Source organism: Elephas maximus, chromosome 3 (assembly GCF_024166365.1).
Source record: "Elephas maximus indicus isolate mEleMax1 chromosome 3, mEleMax1 primary haplotype, whole genome shotgun sequence".
Lineage (NCBI taxonomy): Eukaryota > Metazoa > Chordata > Mammalia > Proboscidea > Elephantidae > Elephas > Elephas maximus.
Genome location: NC_064821.1, coordinates 75,211,837 through 75,230,173, shown reverse-complemented (window position 1 = coordinate 75,230,173; position 18,337 = coordinate 75,211,837). Strand labels below are relative to the sequence as shown.

General features: G+C 47.2%; 1 protein-coding gene across 3 annotated transcripts in view; it reads right to left on the bottom strand.

The window, feature by feature from the left end:
- Nucleotides 1-17,566, bottom strand: part of C3H1orf94 (chromosome 3 C1orf94 homolog) — a 42,444-nt gene extending 24,878 nt beyond the window's left edge. For all 3 annotated transcript variants that reach the window (XM_049875923.1, XM_049875924.1, XM_049875925.1), the window contains exon 1: nucleotides 16,728-17,566. In XM_049875923.1, the coding sequence (XP_049731880.1) occupies nucleotides 16,728-17,056 (329 nt within the window). In that variant the 5' untranslated portion in view covers nucleotides 17,057-17,566. The remainder of the gene's footprint in view (nucleotides 1-16,727) is intronic.
- Between the last annotated feature and the right edge of the window lie 771 nt (nucleotides 17,567-18,337).

Below are 18,337 nucleotides of genomic sequence, written 5' to 3'. Positions count from 1 at the left end.
CTTAGTCTTAGAGGCTTCCTGCTGGGCCAGGCACTAACCCTTTAGTTATTAGATCCTGATGAGGCCCTGGGGACCCTGCGAGAGGGGCTGGGAAGCCAGGGCACTTGGGAAGCTTGGGGAAGAACTAGGTACCAAAGATATGAAAGCATATCAATATCCTAACAACCAACATAGCTGCACCTCCTGAACATCAGCCCTGCATATAACCTCACCAGGATGACACACCTGAAAGCAGGAAGTAGTATCAGGCAAAAGCAGACTCCAGCTAAGCCCTGGCACCACCGCTTACTTCGTGGCAGACCCTCGGAGCCTCAGGGTCCTCCCTGTAAGATGGGCATGGCACTGACAGCACCCAGCTCATGGGGTGGTCATGGGGGTATGGTGAGGTGCCCATGTATAGAGTTCAGCACAGTGCCCTGCACGTAGGGCACCCTCAGCAGAGGTTGGCTGTGAGCACAGCTGTGTGAACTGGTCCTGGCACACTCCCTGAGGGCCATCAAGACTGTGTGTGAGACAAGGCTAGTTCCTGCTCTCTTTTCTCTTTCCTTCCATCCTCTGTCTCTTCCCTGCCCTCTCTGCTAGTCCCTTCCTCTTGCTTCCCTCCTGTGTCTAGACTTAGGTCTATAAATAGGCCCAACTCTCACTGCTGTGCCCCCTGGGAACACTCAGAATCAAGAGATTGCCAATCCATGGTCCTACATTTTAGGCTCCCCCTCTTCTTCCTCCTCTCTGTCATCCTCAAACAGGTGAGCCCCAAGTCACAGAAACCAGATACCTGAAGGACTAATTCCCACCCCCCGCACCAAAAAAAAAAAAAACATCTTGCAAAGCAAGCTATATACCAATGGTTTTCTGAATTTGAAAGATTTCCCTATCATTATGTTAATTTTTAAAAATTGTTAATAATGCTGTTGTGGTTATACTTAAAAAAAAAAAATGAAAAAGGAGCCCTTATCTCTTAGATAGGGATGCATACTGAAGTGTGTACAGATAAAAGTGTGCCTGGGATTTGCTTTAAAAGTAATCCAGCAAGGGGAGAGGGGAGATGGGAGGGAGGTTAGTAGACGAAACAAGATTAGTCATAAATTGATAATCGCTAAAGCTGGGTGATGGGCACATAAATGTTATATACTATTCGCCCTACTTTTGTCTGTGTTTGGTTTCTTTTTAAAAAATAATAAAAATGTTACACACACGCACGCAAGAGACTCACTGCAGAACCCTTTAAAGTATAAGCCCCAAGTGGCAATCAAAGCAGCTTCCAAGACCCATAGGGCCCTGAGGTTCCCATTCAATTAAAAAAAAAAAAAAAAAAATCCACACCAGTCCCTTTTTACCATCTGAGAGGACACTCTTACCCTTCTCCCTCCTGGAAATCAGGCTGGCAGAGAGGAACAAACAGGAGCAGGGTGTGAATCCCAGCTCTGCTCCTCAGAAGCTGCCTTCTAATCCGTTAACAAGGATATAGGGTGAGGATTATATGAGATAAGTTGTACAGCAGACTTAGTACAAACCTGGTGGGTAGTAAGCCCTCAGTAAATGTTCCTGGCATAATTAATCCAAGGTTATCATCTAGGCTTGGATCTTAGTTACGATGAACCCCTATATGCCTCTCCACGGCTTCCGCTCATCGGCACTAGTGTGCCTTCCAGAGCAATGACGTACAGGTGTTCTCCATGCCCCCACTGAAGCCCTTTCAGCATCTGAGAAAACACTTGTATCCCTCCCACTTTTAACTGTCTTCTTTCCTCCGTTACGAATTTACCCTGGTTTTCACACTGGTTCTCGTGGGATGTTTTTCCAGACTCCTCCGTGTTCTAGTCTTTTTCCTCTGGATACATCATAGGGATCAAACCTGGCATTCCCAGAAGGGGGGCACAGTGCCAAAAACAGCAGCACCCCCCCACCCTGGCTGTGCACCCTGTATGTGTCCCTGACTGGCTGCTCCAGGGTACCCAGCCTTTCCCAGGACCAGTCTCTGCAAACTCCTGCTATGCCTGCATGTGCCCATGACAGGCCAGACCGGAAGCCAGGTATCCACATATATCCTCACATTGAATCCTCTTCACATCCCTGGGCAACAGGCAGTATCGTCCCACTTTACAGATGAGAAAAGTGACCCTGGAAGAGGCTAAGGGCCTTGCTATTGAGAAAGTGAAGAGGCTGATGTGAGGACACGGATGGGTCCATCTACCTTCATTAACTTCTCTCCAGTACCATGTTGGGCCTCCTTTTTGTAGGAATGGTTATCTGCTAGGTCTCCCCTCTCTCCCTGGTTTTACTCCCCAATCTGAATGCAGTCATGAATATTGCTGCTCTCATCCCATCTCTCCAGCTGGTGGAGAATCGTCCTGGTCATTCTTGATCCCATCATCCACAGCATTAGCTGTCCCTGACAGCTTCGCGTCAGCTGCATGTCTGAGGACTACATCTTCTGGGTCTTCTGCCAATTTACAGATAGAAATGTTGACTAGGAAAGAGACCAGGGCAAAGCCGTGGGGACCCTGCCAGAGACCATCCTCCCAGCCTGACAGTAATCCTGGATCAACACTGGAGGAACAAAATCAACCCAGTGACTATCACCCCATCTCCAGTTCTCCATGAGAGCCTTTGTCAAATACCTTTCTGTAATCGAGACCCACTACATATTTAGATGTTCCCTGATCAAGTGTCACCCCTACCCGGCCCTCTCCACCCCCAAGAAAACAAGATTCATTCTTATTTGTTCTGGAAAACTGCATGAGAGGTAGGACATTCTCAGAGCTCAGATCAAACCATTCCCCTGCTTAAAACCCTCATGCGGTTTCTCATCACTAAAACATCACAGGAAGGATTAAATCCAAACTCCTTTCCATGACCCACGGGGCACTACACAAGCTGGCCCAGTCTCCCTCTCCCTCTTTGGCTCCACCTTGTTCAGCATGATCCAGCCACACTGGTCTTCTATCTATACTTCTATTCCCTGAAATGTCGAGTTCATTCCAGCCCCAGGACCTCTGCACGTCCTCTTCCTTCTACCTGGAATGCTCTCCCCCTAGATCGTCCCATGGATGGGTCCTTCTCATCATTCAGGTCTCAGTTCAAGTTTTATTTCTGCAAAGTGTCCTCTCCTGCCCATTTTTTAAAGTATCTCTTCCCCCATTGCTAGGCACTCTCTACTCCACCAATCTGTATTTTCTTCATAGTATTTATCACTACCTTATATTTTCTTGTGGATAAAGTCTATACTCCCCACAACAATATATATTCCATGAGGGCAGGGACAGTATCTTATTCATGACAGAAGGTCTAGGGGCTCAGAACAGTGCTTGGCACATAACTCCCAACTCAATAAATATTTGTTAAATAAATGAATGAACAAGCTCACTTGCCTTTACCCTTCTCCATGTCTGGGAGCTCTTGGCTTCCCTGTTGTCCCCTCTTGCTCCTTTCCTGCCCAAGGGCTGCCAGACACCTTCCACAGGTTGCAACCTGTAGGGCTTTTGGTAGCATTTTCTGGCCTCCCATCTCATGTCCCACCTCTGGTCTGGCATCCCTGCAAGCTGACCACACGACACTAAACATCCTGCCTGGCCTAGCCCGAACCCTCCAACCTCTGCAAGACATCTCTGTGGGTAGGCCCACACAGAATCCACACTGACTCCCAGCGACCACCCTGGAGCTCACAGGAAGATCTTTAAAGCCCGCCACAACTTTAATGCCAGGGTCAAAATCACACTGCTCACTTGCCTTTCCTGGAGTCTACCTTTTTTCTTCCCTTCCTAAGAAGTTTTACTGGTCCTGGCACCTTTCCCGTGCTATTTGCTTTCTCCTTCGGGTTGGTAAAAACCATAAAATCTCTCACAGACGCTATCACAGTGAATCATTCAGGGAGGTTCACTCAGCTCCAGGCTCCTGACGAAGGAAGCAAGACTGAATTGGTGCGGTGGCTCCAGCCGCTGCCACCTCTGCTTCACCCACCTCCAGAAATGATAGGTGTTCAATGGTGGCTCTGGACATGGATTGCCGTGCATTATTTCTGCAACTGTCGTATACAGAGTTGTATGAAAATGAAGGCTATTGACTGGTTGGCACCCCTTCCCAGAGTAATGACTAAGCAAGCATGCTGTTAGCTCCCCGACAGCAGTTCTGTGTACATGATAACACAGAGCAAAGATGAAAACTGCTATTCATCTGAGCCAAACAACAGAAAAATGCAAGCAGAAAATTGTTAGTGCTGGAGGAGGACACCAAAACAAATATTTTCTTCCAGCTATGGCATCTCAGATAGACGACAAACACAGTACCCAGGCCCGGTGCCCAGGCAACATGGCTGATTGAAAAGCAAAGGAAGGGAAGGGCTTCAGAGTCAGGCACAGACCTGGCCTTGAACTGTGGCCCATCCACAGACTGAGCTCATGGCTTTGGGTGAGACTCTGACTTCTCTGCTTGGGTAGAGTGGAGCAATATAGCCCATGAGTGAGGTGGAAACTGGGTGCAAATCTTCACACTTAATGGTGGCCAGATCTTGCGCATGCTGCCTGGTATCTCTAAGCCTCACATCTTACTAAATAAAATAATAATAAAGGTTAGCATTCTTCAGGTGCTAATTAATATGCCAGGCACAGTTAAACACTTTACATGCAAAAATCTTATTTTAAAACCCACAACAGTCCCAAGAGGTAGAGCAATGGAATGATTGCAGTAATGGCCCCCATTTTGACACGCCTTCTTGTACCCATACCCTCTGGCAGCTCCCTCCCATCTTGATACCGTAGCAAACAGAGACTTGAAAAGTTCTTGGGCATTAGAGTTCAACCACTTGTTTCTCTTGGAACTTGGCCATCTCCATGTGAACAAGCCTGGCATGACCCGCATCACATGGGGGAAAACTCCAAGGTCTCTCAGCCAACAGCCAGCTGACCACAGATGTGTGGGTGAGCATGAGCCAAGTTCAGCCCAGTCCAGTTCATCCCAGAAGAACCACCCAGCTGAACCCAGACCAAAATGCCAAACTACAGAGGTGAATTTCAAGTAAAGAGTGGTAGTATTCAGCCACTAAACTTTGGTGTGGTTTGCTATATATCAAAAGCTAACTGACATAAAAAAAAAAAAAAAAACTGACACAGATAGATAAAATTATCTCGATTCTATAAATTAAAGAGCCAAGGCACAGAAGTCAACTAATTTTCCCAATGTCACAAATTAAAAAGGACAAAGCAGCTGAACCCAGGCCATCTTGCTCAGATCCTGTTCTGTTAACCACTAGACTATAAAAAAATAGTGCTCTGAAAATAAGAGTGAAATGCTATACGGGAGAATACTAGGGGTACATACCTAAGTTAGGAGATAAAGAAAGGCCTCTCTGAAGAAGTGTCATCTACAAGGGGTCCTAAAGGATAATAAGCATTTAGCCAGGTGAAGAATGCAAGGAAGAGCTTTCAGACACAGGGAACAGCATGTGCAAAGGTCATGAAGTAGGAAAGAGCTTGATGCGTTGGTGGGACTGACTTGCATATGGGAGAAGCACATTAATGGGAGGGGGGAGTTGCATGAGATGAGGTTAGAGATGCAGGCAGGGGTCAGATCATGCTGGCTTTGGAGGCCGTGCTGAGAAATTTTCTCCTAAATGCAAAGGGAAGCCATTGGAAAGATTTCAGCAGGGAAGTCACAGGCCCTGACCCCGTGTGTGAGGGCTATTTCCCCCAGGAAGCAGTCCAGAGGAGTGACAGGAGGGGACTGAGGACAGAGCCAGAATCTGCGATGTCTCCACTAGATGCCAGGTATTATACTTGGTGCTTGTCCCCACAACAACCGTGAGGGATAGGTAGCATCTTCATTCCTGCTTTAGAAAGAGGAAACTGAGACCTGGAAAGGTTGAAAGACTTATTCAGGTTCATCCCATACAGTAAGCACTGGAGTGGGATCGGATCCTGGGTCCACGTGGTTCCAAAGGCTCTACTCTTAGCTGCCACTATGCACTCCCCAAAACAGGGAGGTGGGAGGAAGAGCAGGAGGTTTGCAGTCAGGAAACCAGCTCTGTCCTTTCTGATGGGGTGACCTGCAATTCACTTCCCTTCCTTCAGTTGTGGAGCAGGCCAGAAGCCAGGGAGCCAAAGCAGAAAACAGGAAGGAGAAGGCAGAACTCAGTGGGCAGACCTGCAGAGGGTAAGGGGAGCAAAGGGGTAAGGGAAGGATGGCGAAGCACCAAAGGTGCCGAGAAATCAATCTTTTGTCCCCCAGGGCATATGTCATAGCACCCACTGTGCGGGGAAGGGACATGTCAGAGTTGCTTTGTGCCTTCTGTCTTTTTCTATCTTCCCTCTGCTCCTGATTGAGGAGTCACCGAACTGCCTTCCCCCCCATATACACACACATACACAAACACACACACACTCATACACACATCCATACACACACACACTACTCCATAAAAAAAAATCTGTTGCTATCAAGTTGATTCCGATTCATACCGATCCTACACAACAGAGTAGAACATAGGGTTTCCAAGGAGTGGCGGGTGGATTTGAACTGCCGACCTTTTGGTTAGCAGCCAAATGCCTAACCACTGAACCACCAGGGCCCCCTCACTACTACACAGCCCTGGGGGAAGTCCAGCAGGAAGAAAAGGAGCCTGGGAAGGACAGGCTAAGGGCCCTGACCGAGTTCTTCCAAGTTTAGGGGTGGGAACTCACTGAGCTCTGTGTGCTGAGGCCTCTCTGGCAGGGGGCAGGGGTGTGGGGAGAGGGCTTTCGGAAAGGTTTGGCCTCCCTGCCTTCACCCCCCCTCCTGCTCACAGGCTGTCATGAGGATTAAGTGAGATGATGCCTGTGGAAAAAAAAAAAGCACTTGGTAAATTGTAAGGAGCACAATGCAAATGTTAGCAGCTCAGCCTGAGAGACAGCGTGGTGTGAGAGAGCAAGCCAGACTTAGCAGTCACACTGACCCCATTTCCATCCCATATCTGGGCTTTCTAATGATGTCAACTTGGAGAAGTCACCAAAATCTCAGTTTCTTCATCTGCAAAATGGGAATGGTGATAGCTACCAGGGTTAGAGGGGATCAAAACTGTGAAGTCTCTCAGCTCCTTGAGTGCCAAGCCTGAACATTTTGTTAATCTAATTTCCCAGCACAGTTCTTGACACATAATAAATTCAATTTTTTAAATGTTCCTGGCATACACTTAGAGCTCAATAAATGTCAGTCTTGTTCCTTCCATGCCTCCTTGTCAAAGCTGTGCCCAAAGCCTAAGGTTCCATTGTCTTTGATCCCCAAAGTATCACAGAGCCTTCTACCCATGCAGAAGGCACTTGCAGGCTTGCTTCAAATGCAGATTCCTGGGCACTCCTGGAGAAATGCCATTCCCTTGATCTACAATGGGACACAAGTATTTGCATTTTGAACACCCTTTACTCCCCCCTCCAAGTTTTGATGCAAATGGTGCACTTGGAGACACCCAACCCAGTGGGCATTTCCCTTTAGATGCTTTCCAGCAACTCCCTGCCTGTCGGTCAGGGCAGGATGGGGCAGCCTTAGGAGGCAGGATCAGCATGTGCAAGTGGGTCACCTCCGGCATCTCCCTCTCTCTGGCTCCCCTCCCACTGGAGGGGAAAGAAGGAGCTGGAAAAAAAAGGGAGCAGGTGTGAGTGGACCAAGAACCGGAAGGGGTGGGGTGGGGGTGACGGATTCAGTGAGCTGGGGAATGAGACAGGAAATGCTGGGGAATAAATACAGCAATAAAGGAGCTTCGGCTGGGAGCTACAGAGTGATTCTTATTGTTCAAATTATCTTTAAAACTTTTCATTTGAATCTGTTTAATAAGGGAAGGCTTACCCTAAGGAAGAGGTATTTTTTTAATGTGACTTGGGAGCTGAATTGGAAAGAACGTTGCAACAAAGATATTAAAAAGGGGATTAAAGCAAACCACTGGTGGCCCATCTCTGCAGGTTCCCACAACCTACGACAGAGCTCCCGAAACCATAAAATTAAATTAAAAAGGGGGACACGGGAAGTGGAACGTTAATCATGATTCATCTTTCCTTCACCACTCATGGCTTCTGGTGCTAAGCAGACACCAAAGAGCTATTCTGGAGAGCACTTGGTGTCCAGGGATGAGCTCAGGCCTTGAAGCTCCACCTGGTTCCCATCCCTGCTCTACCCTTTCTTTGCTGTGTGATCCTGGACAAGGTGCCTAACCTCTCTGGACCTCAGTTTCCTAATCTGTAAAACGGAAGTAATCACAAACATCCACTGTTAAGCGTTGCTAAGACAATGAAATAAAACAGAAAATTAAAATATAAAGCAAAAACCAAGCCAGTTGCCATCAAGTAAATTCCAACTCGTGGTTGCCCCACGTATGTCAGAGTTGAACTGTGCTCCACAGGGTGTTCAATAGCTGTGATCTTTTGTAAGTAGGTCGCCAGGCTCTTCTTCCAGGGCACCCCTGGGTGAATTTCAACTGCCAACCTTTTGCTTGGTAGCTGAGCGCTTAGCCATTTGTGCCACCCAGGGAAAATACAATGAAAGAAAAAGAAAAGTTAAATATAGTGCCTGGAATATATGAGGTGCTCAAGAAAAGATCAGTTCCCTTCTCTGCAGCCTGAGGCAGAAGGAGCAAAAAAAAAAAAAAAACCTTCAATGTCTTGGCTTACTGATAGTCTGTCCCTCTACTCCTCTGATGACCATGACCCCTTGCTTGGATCGTGGCCATCTCTGGGCCTCACCCTCCTTGGGGTGATATTTTCATGTTCATCCATTCATTCACTTCTTCATTAGTTCATACACACCATATAGGCACCTAGTGCTAGGAACTGGGCTGGGCACTGGGGGAACACAGCCTTTGCCCTGAAGGAGCTCATGGTCAAATGGGGAAGGAGGGTGTTGCCACAAGGCGGCAACATGTGCAGATGGTGCCAGCATCTGGCAACAATGCATGCCAGGTGACCATGTCATCAGGAGTCCCATGCCAAGACAGCACTGACAGGTCTGATCTGGACATGTGTTCTCCCCTCTGGTCACTGAGCAAAGGAGAGCTGGTTCTAAACTGACTCTTCCATCTAATCACCCTCACATAAAGACCCATACTATGAAGTCCTCAGAGCCAGGGAAGTGTTTGTCCCTCCCAATGATCTCATATGCTTTCTTTTATTAGATAAGAAACCAATTGTCATGCTCCTCCTTTTTGCCCTGGCTGCCAAGGAGCTCAAAGACAAATTCTGTCCTCAACTGAGTCATTTCCCTTCTAGCGTACGAGCCTTGTCTCCCCATAGCATTCTTCATAACTCCTTTTTATTTTTAATAATAACAATGTTGATGATGATGATGAGCATGGTACTAGGTGAGATTTACATAGGTTATTTCATTAACCTCTATAATAATCCTTTAAGATAGTCATTATTACTTTTTCCATTTTGCAGATGAGGAAACTGAGACTCAGAAAGTTTGAATAACTTGGTTATACAGCTAGGGGGTCTGCTAGGATTCTAATCTACCTGCCTCCTTATTTTACTGTATCTGAATCACCTTGAAACCCTTAAGTGGAGAATGAAGAAAGCCAAAGACACAAGGGAAAGATTAGTCCAAAGGACTAATGGACCACAAATACCAAAGCCTCTGCCAGACTGAGTCCATCCAGAACAACTAGATGGTGCCTGACTACCACCACCGACTGCTCTGACAGGGATCACAGTAAAGGATCCCAGACACAGTTGGAGAAAAATGTAGAACAAAATTCCAACTCACAAAAAAAGATCAGACTTACTGGCCTGACAGAGACTGGAGAAATTCTGAGAGTATGGCCCCTGGGCACTTTTTTAGCTCAGTAATGAAGTCACTTCTGAGGTTGACCCTTCAACCAAAGATTAGACAGGCCCATAAAACAAAACGAAACTAAAGGGGCACACCAGCCCAGGGGCAAGGACTAGAAGTTAGGAGGAGACAGGAAATCTGGTGATAGGGAACCTAAGATTGAGAAGAGGAGAGTGTTGACATGTCATTTGGTTGGTAACCAATGTCACAAAACAATATGTGCACTAATTGTTTAATGAAAAGCTAGTTTGTTCTGTAAACATTCACCTACAGTACAACAAAAAAAAAAGTCCTTAGGAAGGAGGTGTGATATAATTTTTTTCATTTAAATTAAAAAGAGGAAAACAAGAAGATCGAGGAAGAAAAAATGTTGAATGAGGTGAGCAGTGAAAAATCCAGAGGGTGATGCACTTATTCTAAGTCTTAAAGGATGGATAGGATTCCGATAGAGATATGGGGAAAAAGCATTCCTGGTAGTGGAGGAACCTGAGCAAAGGCAAGAAGACGTGTGCCTCTTGGCAGCTCATCTTGATTTATAGAGAGCGTGGAGGAGAGCAGCAAAATGTCATCTAGAGATGCAGGCAAGGCCAGCTACAGAAGTCCTTGAAGACCAGGCCTAAGGGTTCAGAGGACAATGGGAGCCTTAGAAGATGTCGGAATGGAGCTGTCCCTGTACTTTAGGAAGGGGAAGTTGGCCAATGATGGAGGGTGGTCTGGAGGGAAAGGGACCAGATGCAGCAGGATGAGATGAGAGGTGAGTAGCAGAAGTGAAAAAGAAGGGAGGGAAGAAGTCAAAGGCCACCTACAAGGCAGAAGGGACAGAGCTTGCTGACTGGCAGGATGTGAGAGGAGACTGAAGGAGGGAAGGGTCAGGGTGGCCCTGAGCCTCTGTCTCCAGCACTATTTCATGCACTATTTCACTTGACAAAAAATTATGGGGGATGCATGGATGCCAGTCAGCGTGATTGGAGCTGTGGAAGAAGCTGAAACCCAGCACTGGGGAAACTCAAAGGAAGGAGATACTTAAGTCCTGGGTCTGGGAGCACAGGATTCCAGCCTGTGCCCAGGGGTTATCTGAAATCACTCACTAAATATTGAGGAAGTGAGTATGTGTTTCAGGCAAAGGGGTACACAGCAGCTTTCCTTAGTGTCTCAAAGAAGTGTATGACCTCTCAAAGGGGAAAAATGCCAGCCTAGAACACGAGACTCCAAAAATCTTCGGAGCTGGCTGACATTTTAGAACATCAGTCCGAGTTTCCATTTGTGAGTCTTGTCCTTATCCCTCCCAGGTTTCAAGCTTTTTAAAAATAAATAAATAAAAGTAGGTATATATTCCAATCAACTTTTCCAGAAAAGTAGGGCTTTTTCTTTTTATTTAGGCAATTGTTTAAATAACATAAAGAATCAGTGTGTTAGGAGAGTGATTCAAACGAAGACAGCACCTTGGGTTTCCAAGTCTCACTTGCTCCACGAGCATGGGGGACCGGCTGGTGGGAGCCAATGATGAAGATCTACTAAAGGGGATACAAACAGTCATCTTCATTCTCATCACAGAGAATCCCCTGAAGGCTGACAATCAGGAATTCATTTTTTTCTTTAATGCTTAAAAGGGCTTCTTTTCTTTCTGCAGACTTATCTTCCCACTTGAGTCTGACTGGTAATGAGGCCAACTGAGTTCTTTCTGTCTGTACTGGCAATCCAGGGGTGAGTAGTACTCAGGTGGTGACCAAGGGTCTGGAAGCAGCCTGGAAAGCTGACCACACCCAGCAAGCTCCAGGCCACCTTTCCACTCTCATCTACCCTCCCACTCCCTACACTCCACCTCCAGAGAAATCTACTTCCTTCCCCGTGTTTCCTGGACACTTTCCATAGGCTGTTCCTTCTCTCTTCTGAAGACTCAGCTCAGGAGTCATCGGCTATGGGGACCTTTGCAGCTATAACTGATCACACCGTCATGTGCTCCCGGAGAATTTTCATCACACTCACGGTGCAGGGGCCTCGTCTGTTGACCCTTCAGCCTCCTCTAGGAAGCCTTCATTGAGCCCCAACACTAGGTCGTATGCCCCATTGTGTGCTCCCACGGCACTGGACACTTCGTCAGAGCACTTATCATAATATGGTGTGGTCTGTCTTTCTCAAGACACTGGCAGGCCATGATGGAGGTCAGAGTCTGTCACCATCTTTTTCACCACTGTATGTTTTCCGCAGTGTCTAGCAAATAATAGACGCACAATAAATATTAGTTGAATGTTATTATTGTTGAATATATCTGTGTGCATGCCACCTGTTAGACTGGGAGCTCTTTGAGGGAAACGCTTCTGTCTTACTTGTCTCTGTATTCCTGGGACCCAGCCCAGGGCCTGGCACCAAGATGGCGGCAATCCATAAGTGAAAGAATTAATACACAGTCAGGGCAATTGAGTCAGTAGCAAATCCAAAGCCCCAACTCTGCTCATTCTGAGGCTGAGAAGTTTTAGCAATGAGAGGAGTGAATGAATAAGTAATCTTAGGATGTGAATTGCTTGCACACAATTCTCTAAGCCCAAATTTAAGACTAATTAAAAGATAACTGAACAAGCAAGATTTCAGGGTTTAATTGACAATAAACAAAACTATTGATTTTTCCCCTATAAGCCCATTTCTCCCCCTTTCTTTTCCACCTGAGTAAACGACACTACCACACAACCAGTGGCCCAAGCCAAAAACATTGCTTCAGTCTTAATGTCTGCATGTATGCCCCAAACCATCATCGTTAAGTCTGTTCACTCCTCTCAAAATATACACTGAATCCCCCCACTTTTTCCATCACTGCTGCGATCACCCTGTCCAACCACCACCGCCATCAGCTGTCACGCGGTCTCTCGCAGGATCTTTCTAAAGGTCTCCCAGCTTCCTCTCTCACACCTCTACAAACCATTTCCACACAGCAGCCGGCTAGATCTTTAAATAACAGTGAATCTGATCATGTTACACCCCCTTCCTAAAAACCTCCAACTGGGAGTCCCATAAAACACCGAATAAAATCTGAACTCCTTACAGTGATCCCCAACGCCTTCTATGACCTTGCCCCTGTCTGTCTCTGACATCACTTTATACCACGTCCCCAGCACTCACTATGCTTCAGCCATGCTGTCCCCGTCAAAGTTCACTCCCACCTCAGGGTCTTTGCACTTTGTCTTCCTTCTGTCTGGCCATCTTTCCCCACATCTTCACCTGACTGCTTCCCTCTTACCATCCAGGTCTCAGCTCAAATATCTCTCCTCAGAGAGCCTGTCCCTGGCCATCCCATCAGAAGGACCTCTCTATTATTTTACTGTTTATTTCCATATGAGCCCTCATTGCTATGTGAAGTTAGCAAATAAAATTGTTTATTTTTATGTGTTTATCATCTGTCTCCTCAAACGAGAATGTGGTTCTTTTTATATTCTGAAATTATCATATTTATTTACTTGTTTTCTATCTCTTTCTCCTTGTTGTTGTTTTTAGGTGCCGTCGAGTGGGTGCCAACTCACAGAGACCCCAGGTACAATGGAAAGAAACACTGCCTACTCCTGCCCCATCCTCGTCATTGTTGCTACGCTTGAGCCCACTGTTGCAGCCACTGTGTCAGTTCACCCCATTTAGGGTCTTCCTCTTTTTCGTGGACCCTCTACTTTATCAAGCATGATATTTAGCTTACAGAAAAGAGAAATTCAAGGATGAATATTGTTGCTGCCTTTTAGTATCTAAAGAGCTATTGAGGGAAAGAGAGGATAGATTTGGTTTGGAACTGTAAAAGACAGAATCTGGACAAACTGGTATTAGATTGCTAGAGGCAGATTTCAGTTGCAGGAAGACAATGATGTTTTGACACTCGGGGCTCACAGCAAGAGAATGGGCTGCTCTGTAGTGAGCTCCCCATCTAAGAAAGTATACAAATGGATAATCAATTAGCAAGGATGTTGGGGAAGGGATTCAAGCAGCAGAAGATGGCCTCCAAAATCCCTTTCAAACTTGAGATGTCTGGGTTTCTATGACATATAGGGACAGAATTCTGGCTAACAAGTGTGCTAGAACTTATTTGTCTAGTTGCTTCACTAGCAGAAAATATCATCACAAATTAAGCAGAGGAAAGATTTGCTGAGAGGTGTTTTTTTGAGCCTGGCACCATCCCAGAAATCCCATGGACAGCTCTCTGAATTTGAAATGTTATCTGTGTGAGATCATTCAAAACATGGAACTTCCAAACATTTTGACTGTCCAAAAAGATGCCTCATTTCTTGGGGGAAGACAGCCAACATCGCATAGTGACTAAGATGGTCTTGTGTTTGAATTTTGAAGCTCCACCACTTCCTAATGGTAGGATCTTAGGCAAGGAAATTAACCCCTCTGAAACTCAGCTGCCTTATCTGTAGAAAAGGATTTCAGTTAAAAATGTTGTTGTTGTTGGGTACCATGAGTCGATTCTGACTCACAGCGACCCCATGTGACAGAGTAGAACGATCCCATACGGTTTTCTTGGCTGTAATCTTTACAGAAGTAATCTTTTTCAGAGGAGGCAGGGTTCAAAGGCCAACTCTTCAGTTAGCAGCCAAGTGCTTAACCCTTGCACCACCAGGGATCCTGATTTAAAAATGGGGGGAGGATAATTGAAATAAGAACAGCACCAATTTGATAATAATTGAAACTCAGTGACAGATATGTGGACATTCACTATACTATTCTATTTTTATGTGTTTGAAAATTTACATAATGAAAAATATAAAAATGGAGAGTTTAATAATAGTACCTACCTCACAATAATTGTGGATGTAAAGCAATTATCATCATTATATTAGGAATTCACAAAACCTAATTATTACCACCAAAAAATCAAACCCACTGCCGTTGAGTCAACTCCAACTCATATTTTTAAATATCCCACTTAATCAACCCAAAAAAACCCTATGAAATGCATAATCATCATCTTGATTTGGCAGATGAGGAAACCAAGATTTCGTGAACTTAAGAAGTCAGGAATCCTGCAGTCACCCCTGGGCTGCAATGTTATCTGAAACCAGAGTTATCTGACTCCACCTTCACCCTGCCTTTATTTCAGTAATAGCTCTTTTTGTTCTACTTGGCTGAGATCTTTACGATTATGATATCATTCATTCATCTAAGCCAGTGGTTTCCTAACTCATTCCTCAGCAGCAGAACCCCTTTTTCCAAGGCAGCCTTACTCAGAACACCAGTAAGGAAAACAGATAAAAGCAGAACAGCTCTGTCGAAGTGAGGTCTGGGACCCAGAAATCAGGCACTTGGCTCCAAGGTGGCCCTGAAGCACTGTAGGGTCTATGGAACATACTTTGAAAACCCCAGATTGAAGCCAACAACAGTAACAACCCAAATCGTAAGAGTCACATAGTAAAAACAGCCTTCATTTGTATAATGCATCTTTTGTTTTCCTGTAGCCCATCACATTTGATACTCATTATCACCTCTGAGGTGGACAAGGCAAGGCACATCATCGTCAATTTGCAGATGAGAAAATCAAAGCCAAATGAAGTTAAGCAACTGGCCAAAAGTGCACCAGTTCCATTGTCGGCCAACTACAGACTGGAACTAGAGTCTGTCTCCATTAACTCCATGTGACCTGGCAGAAAGGGTGCCATCTACTGGAAATTGCTACTGACTCTCGGCCATCAGGAGCTGAGCAGAGCCCCATAAGCCCCTCTGCCAAGGCCCTGTCCCTGAGCAGATGGTTATGGCAGGGGCAAGGGGCTCAGTATCACTGGAGGACCAATCCCATCAGAGCCATGTCGTGTTGAGCACATGGCTGGGGAGACAGTAATAGCCACAGTGTCCTTCACCCTCATCTGCCACAAGTAGGTAAATGCAGCAGGCAGGGCAGATCTGTGTAGCAGTTACACTTTGCCTTTCTTCTAGCTCTTGCTTGGAAATCCCTGAATCCAGAGGCAGTGATAATTGCCTGAATGGCTCCCCAACTCCACAGCATCTCTGAACCGAGCCGGAGCATGTGTTGGGATCGGTAGCACTTAATTATCACTTAGTCTTTATTAGCACTTAATTATTAACACATAATCCATCTGTAAAATGGGGACACTAATATCTGCCTCATAGAGACTCTGGGAGGATTAGTTAACGTTTGCAGTCCACTTTGAAGATGCAAAACATTGAAGAAGTGCTCAACGGTGGCATAAATAACCACACTGGATTTATGTTCTTTTTCTAATGAGGTCCCTTCTTCCTCTCTGCTCCTCCCTCTCCTTTTGATTTTCCATCCCCAACAATATCTGCCCAACTTTGCTCTGTTAGAGAAACTCTGAGCTCCATATTTCCCAGTCATAGGATTCCCTATCTAGGAAATGGGCTATTTACAGCCATCTTTCCACACTTTAATTTTCTATTATGTCCTCTGAATATGTCAATGCCTTCCCAGTAAATATTTTGATGTGAGTTTTTGCAGCGGCTTCTGTGGAGGCTGAATGGGACAGCTGCTCCCTGTATTAGGGAATTCCAGATGTGATTTAAAATTACCAGACTCATCTGTGTGAATGCCCAGCCTTTGAGGGATGGGAAGAAGGAAGGATCTTCTGGTTGACTCTGGGGAAAGCCATGGGCTTCAAAAGAGATAGCCACCTAACCCTCGGCCTTGGCTAGGATGGCTTTTCAAGGACCTCAGACACAAATCTGGTTTAGGTCTGCCTTTAGAATGAAAACATATTCTCTTAGTGGACTGGTGAAGAGGCAGCCTGGAATACAGCCCTGGCCTGATCCTTCATCCACAGCCATGATCAGCTTTTCTCTCTAAAGCATGGACGAAGACCATGGTTGGGGAGGAGAAGTATATAGCTTTAGGATGTAACCTGACTTAACAATGGGCCAGAACATTCCCCCAGCAGGTCAGGTCTCATCTCCTCCCTCTTCCCTTGGTACCATCCAAGCAGGGAGACACTTACTGTTCTTGGAAGCCAAGTCCATTGTTTCTCGAAGTCCCAGGCGTGGGGGCAGAGAGCTGCTCCGTCCAGGTCCTGGGCTGCATGGCCTCAGGCAGGCCCTGAACCCTCTTCCAGATTTCATGGCAGGTCTTGTCTAGGCTGTCTTGGGGTGTGTCATGGTGGATCCAGATGTATCTGGGGAATGGGCCCAGGGCGGAGGGAGGCTTGGCCACCAGGGCCGAGGACGAAGGGAGTCCATTCCCACTGGCCATGCTCCTCCTCTCTCTCTGGAAGCCCCTTTGTCCACCCAGAGCTCGAAGACTGGGGGACCATCCACCACTACCCCTCATTCACCAGGAAGGGAGATGAGGATGGGGCCTGGCAGAGGCAGGTCAGTTCTGTCTGGTTGTTGCTCCAGCAAGGTGACTATGTTCAGAGGCCCTCGATTTGGGTGTGAGTGGTGGTGAGTGAAGAGCTTTCTTTTGGGGAGGGGGAGCTTTGTGTGATTTGTTTTTATTTGCTCTTTCCTGACTTTTGCCCCCCTCCCCCTCTCTCTTAGAAGAAAATACTTAAAAGTCAACAAAAACCAGTAGCTTAGTAACCGTGGAATCCCCGGCAGCTCAGGAAGCAGGCGCCTGGGCGGGCAGAATGACATCTGGGAACAGCTGGAGGGGGAAGGCTGGCTCTCCCCCACAGTCCCTGACACTCCCCCCTTGCGACACACCCCTGGCACCTTGCGGCTGCTGGGGCTCAGCCCATTCTCTCCCACTAAGCCAGCGGATGACCTGTTAAGAGCCTGGCACCGTGTTAGGCACGGTGGGGGCAGGAGGCCACCATTAGAGTCTCAGCTCCGCCTTCCCAGGGACCCCCGCGCAGCCTGAGGGCCAACGGCCCCTGCCTTCCCTCCCCCCGCTGTGTCCCCTCTTGCTCGCCCCACTAGCCCCCGCCTGTACCCTTCTCCAGGGGTTGTTCTGCCGCCCTCTAGAAAGAAAACTTCAGCGGGTAAGTCTGGGGCGCGCTCTGCGGCCTTCCGCAGCCCGCCCCCAGCACCTCCAGCAGACACCTGCCACGTCCTCCGAACCGGGACGCGGGGATGGGCACCAGGAAGGGTCCCTACGCCTTAAAAGGGTGCTGTTTCCGTCGGGAAGGCGGGGCGAGGCGGCTTTGGCCTGTTTGCGTGCCAGTGGCTCTCACGACCTTGCCATCGAGCGGTGGAATTCTTTTTGTGGGTTTCAAATGCAACGGCTGGGTGCGCGGGGCGCCCCAGGTTCGGTGCCCAAGGCCCTCTGCCGCCGCGGGCTGGGGGCGGGTGAGGCGGCGCCCCGGTGGGGAAGCTTTCCCCCATTAGAAGTTCACCAGAGGAGACAGGCTGCGGCCTCGGTCAGCTACCAAACACAAACGTCGCGCCAGCCAGGGGGCCTGCCCCTTTGTCAGCCAGATTTTACCGCTAACTGCCGTTTCAGTCAGGCGCTTGCCGTGTGCCAAGCTCTGAGCTTTCTGCGTTCTCATACTTGATCCTTACAAGCTCCCGCAGTTACTATCGTTTATTATCGGTCTGCATATACAGAAACGGAGGCTCAATCACAAAGGGATATGTCTATGACCAGCTAAGAAATGGGGAGCTGGGATTC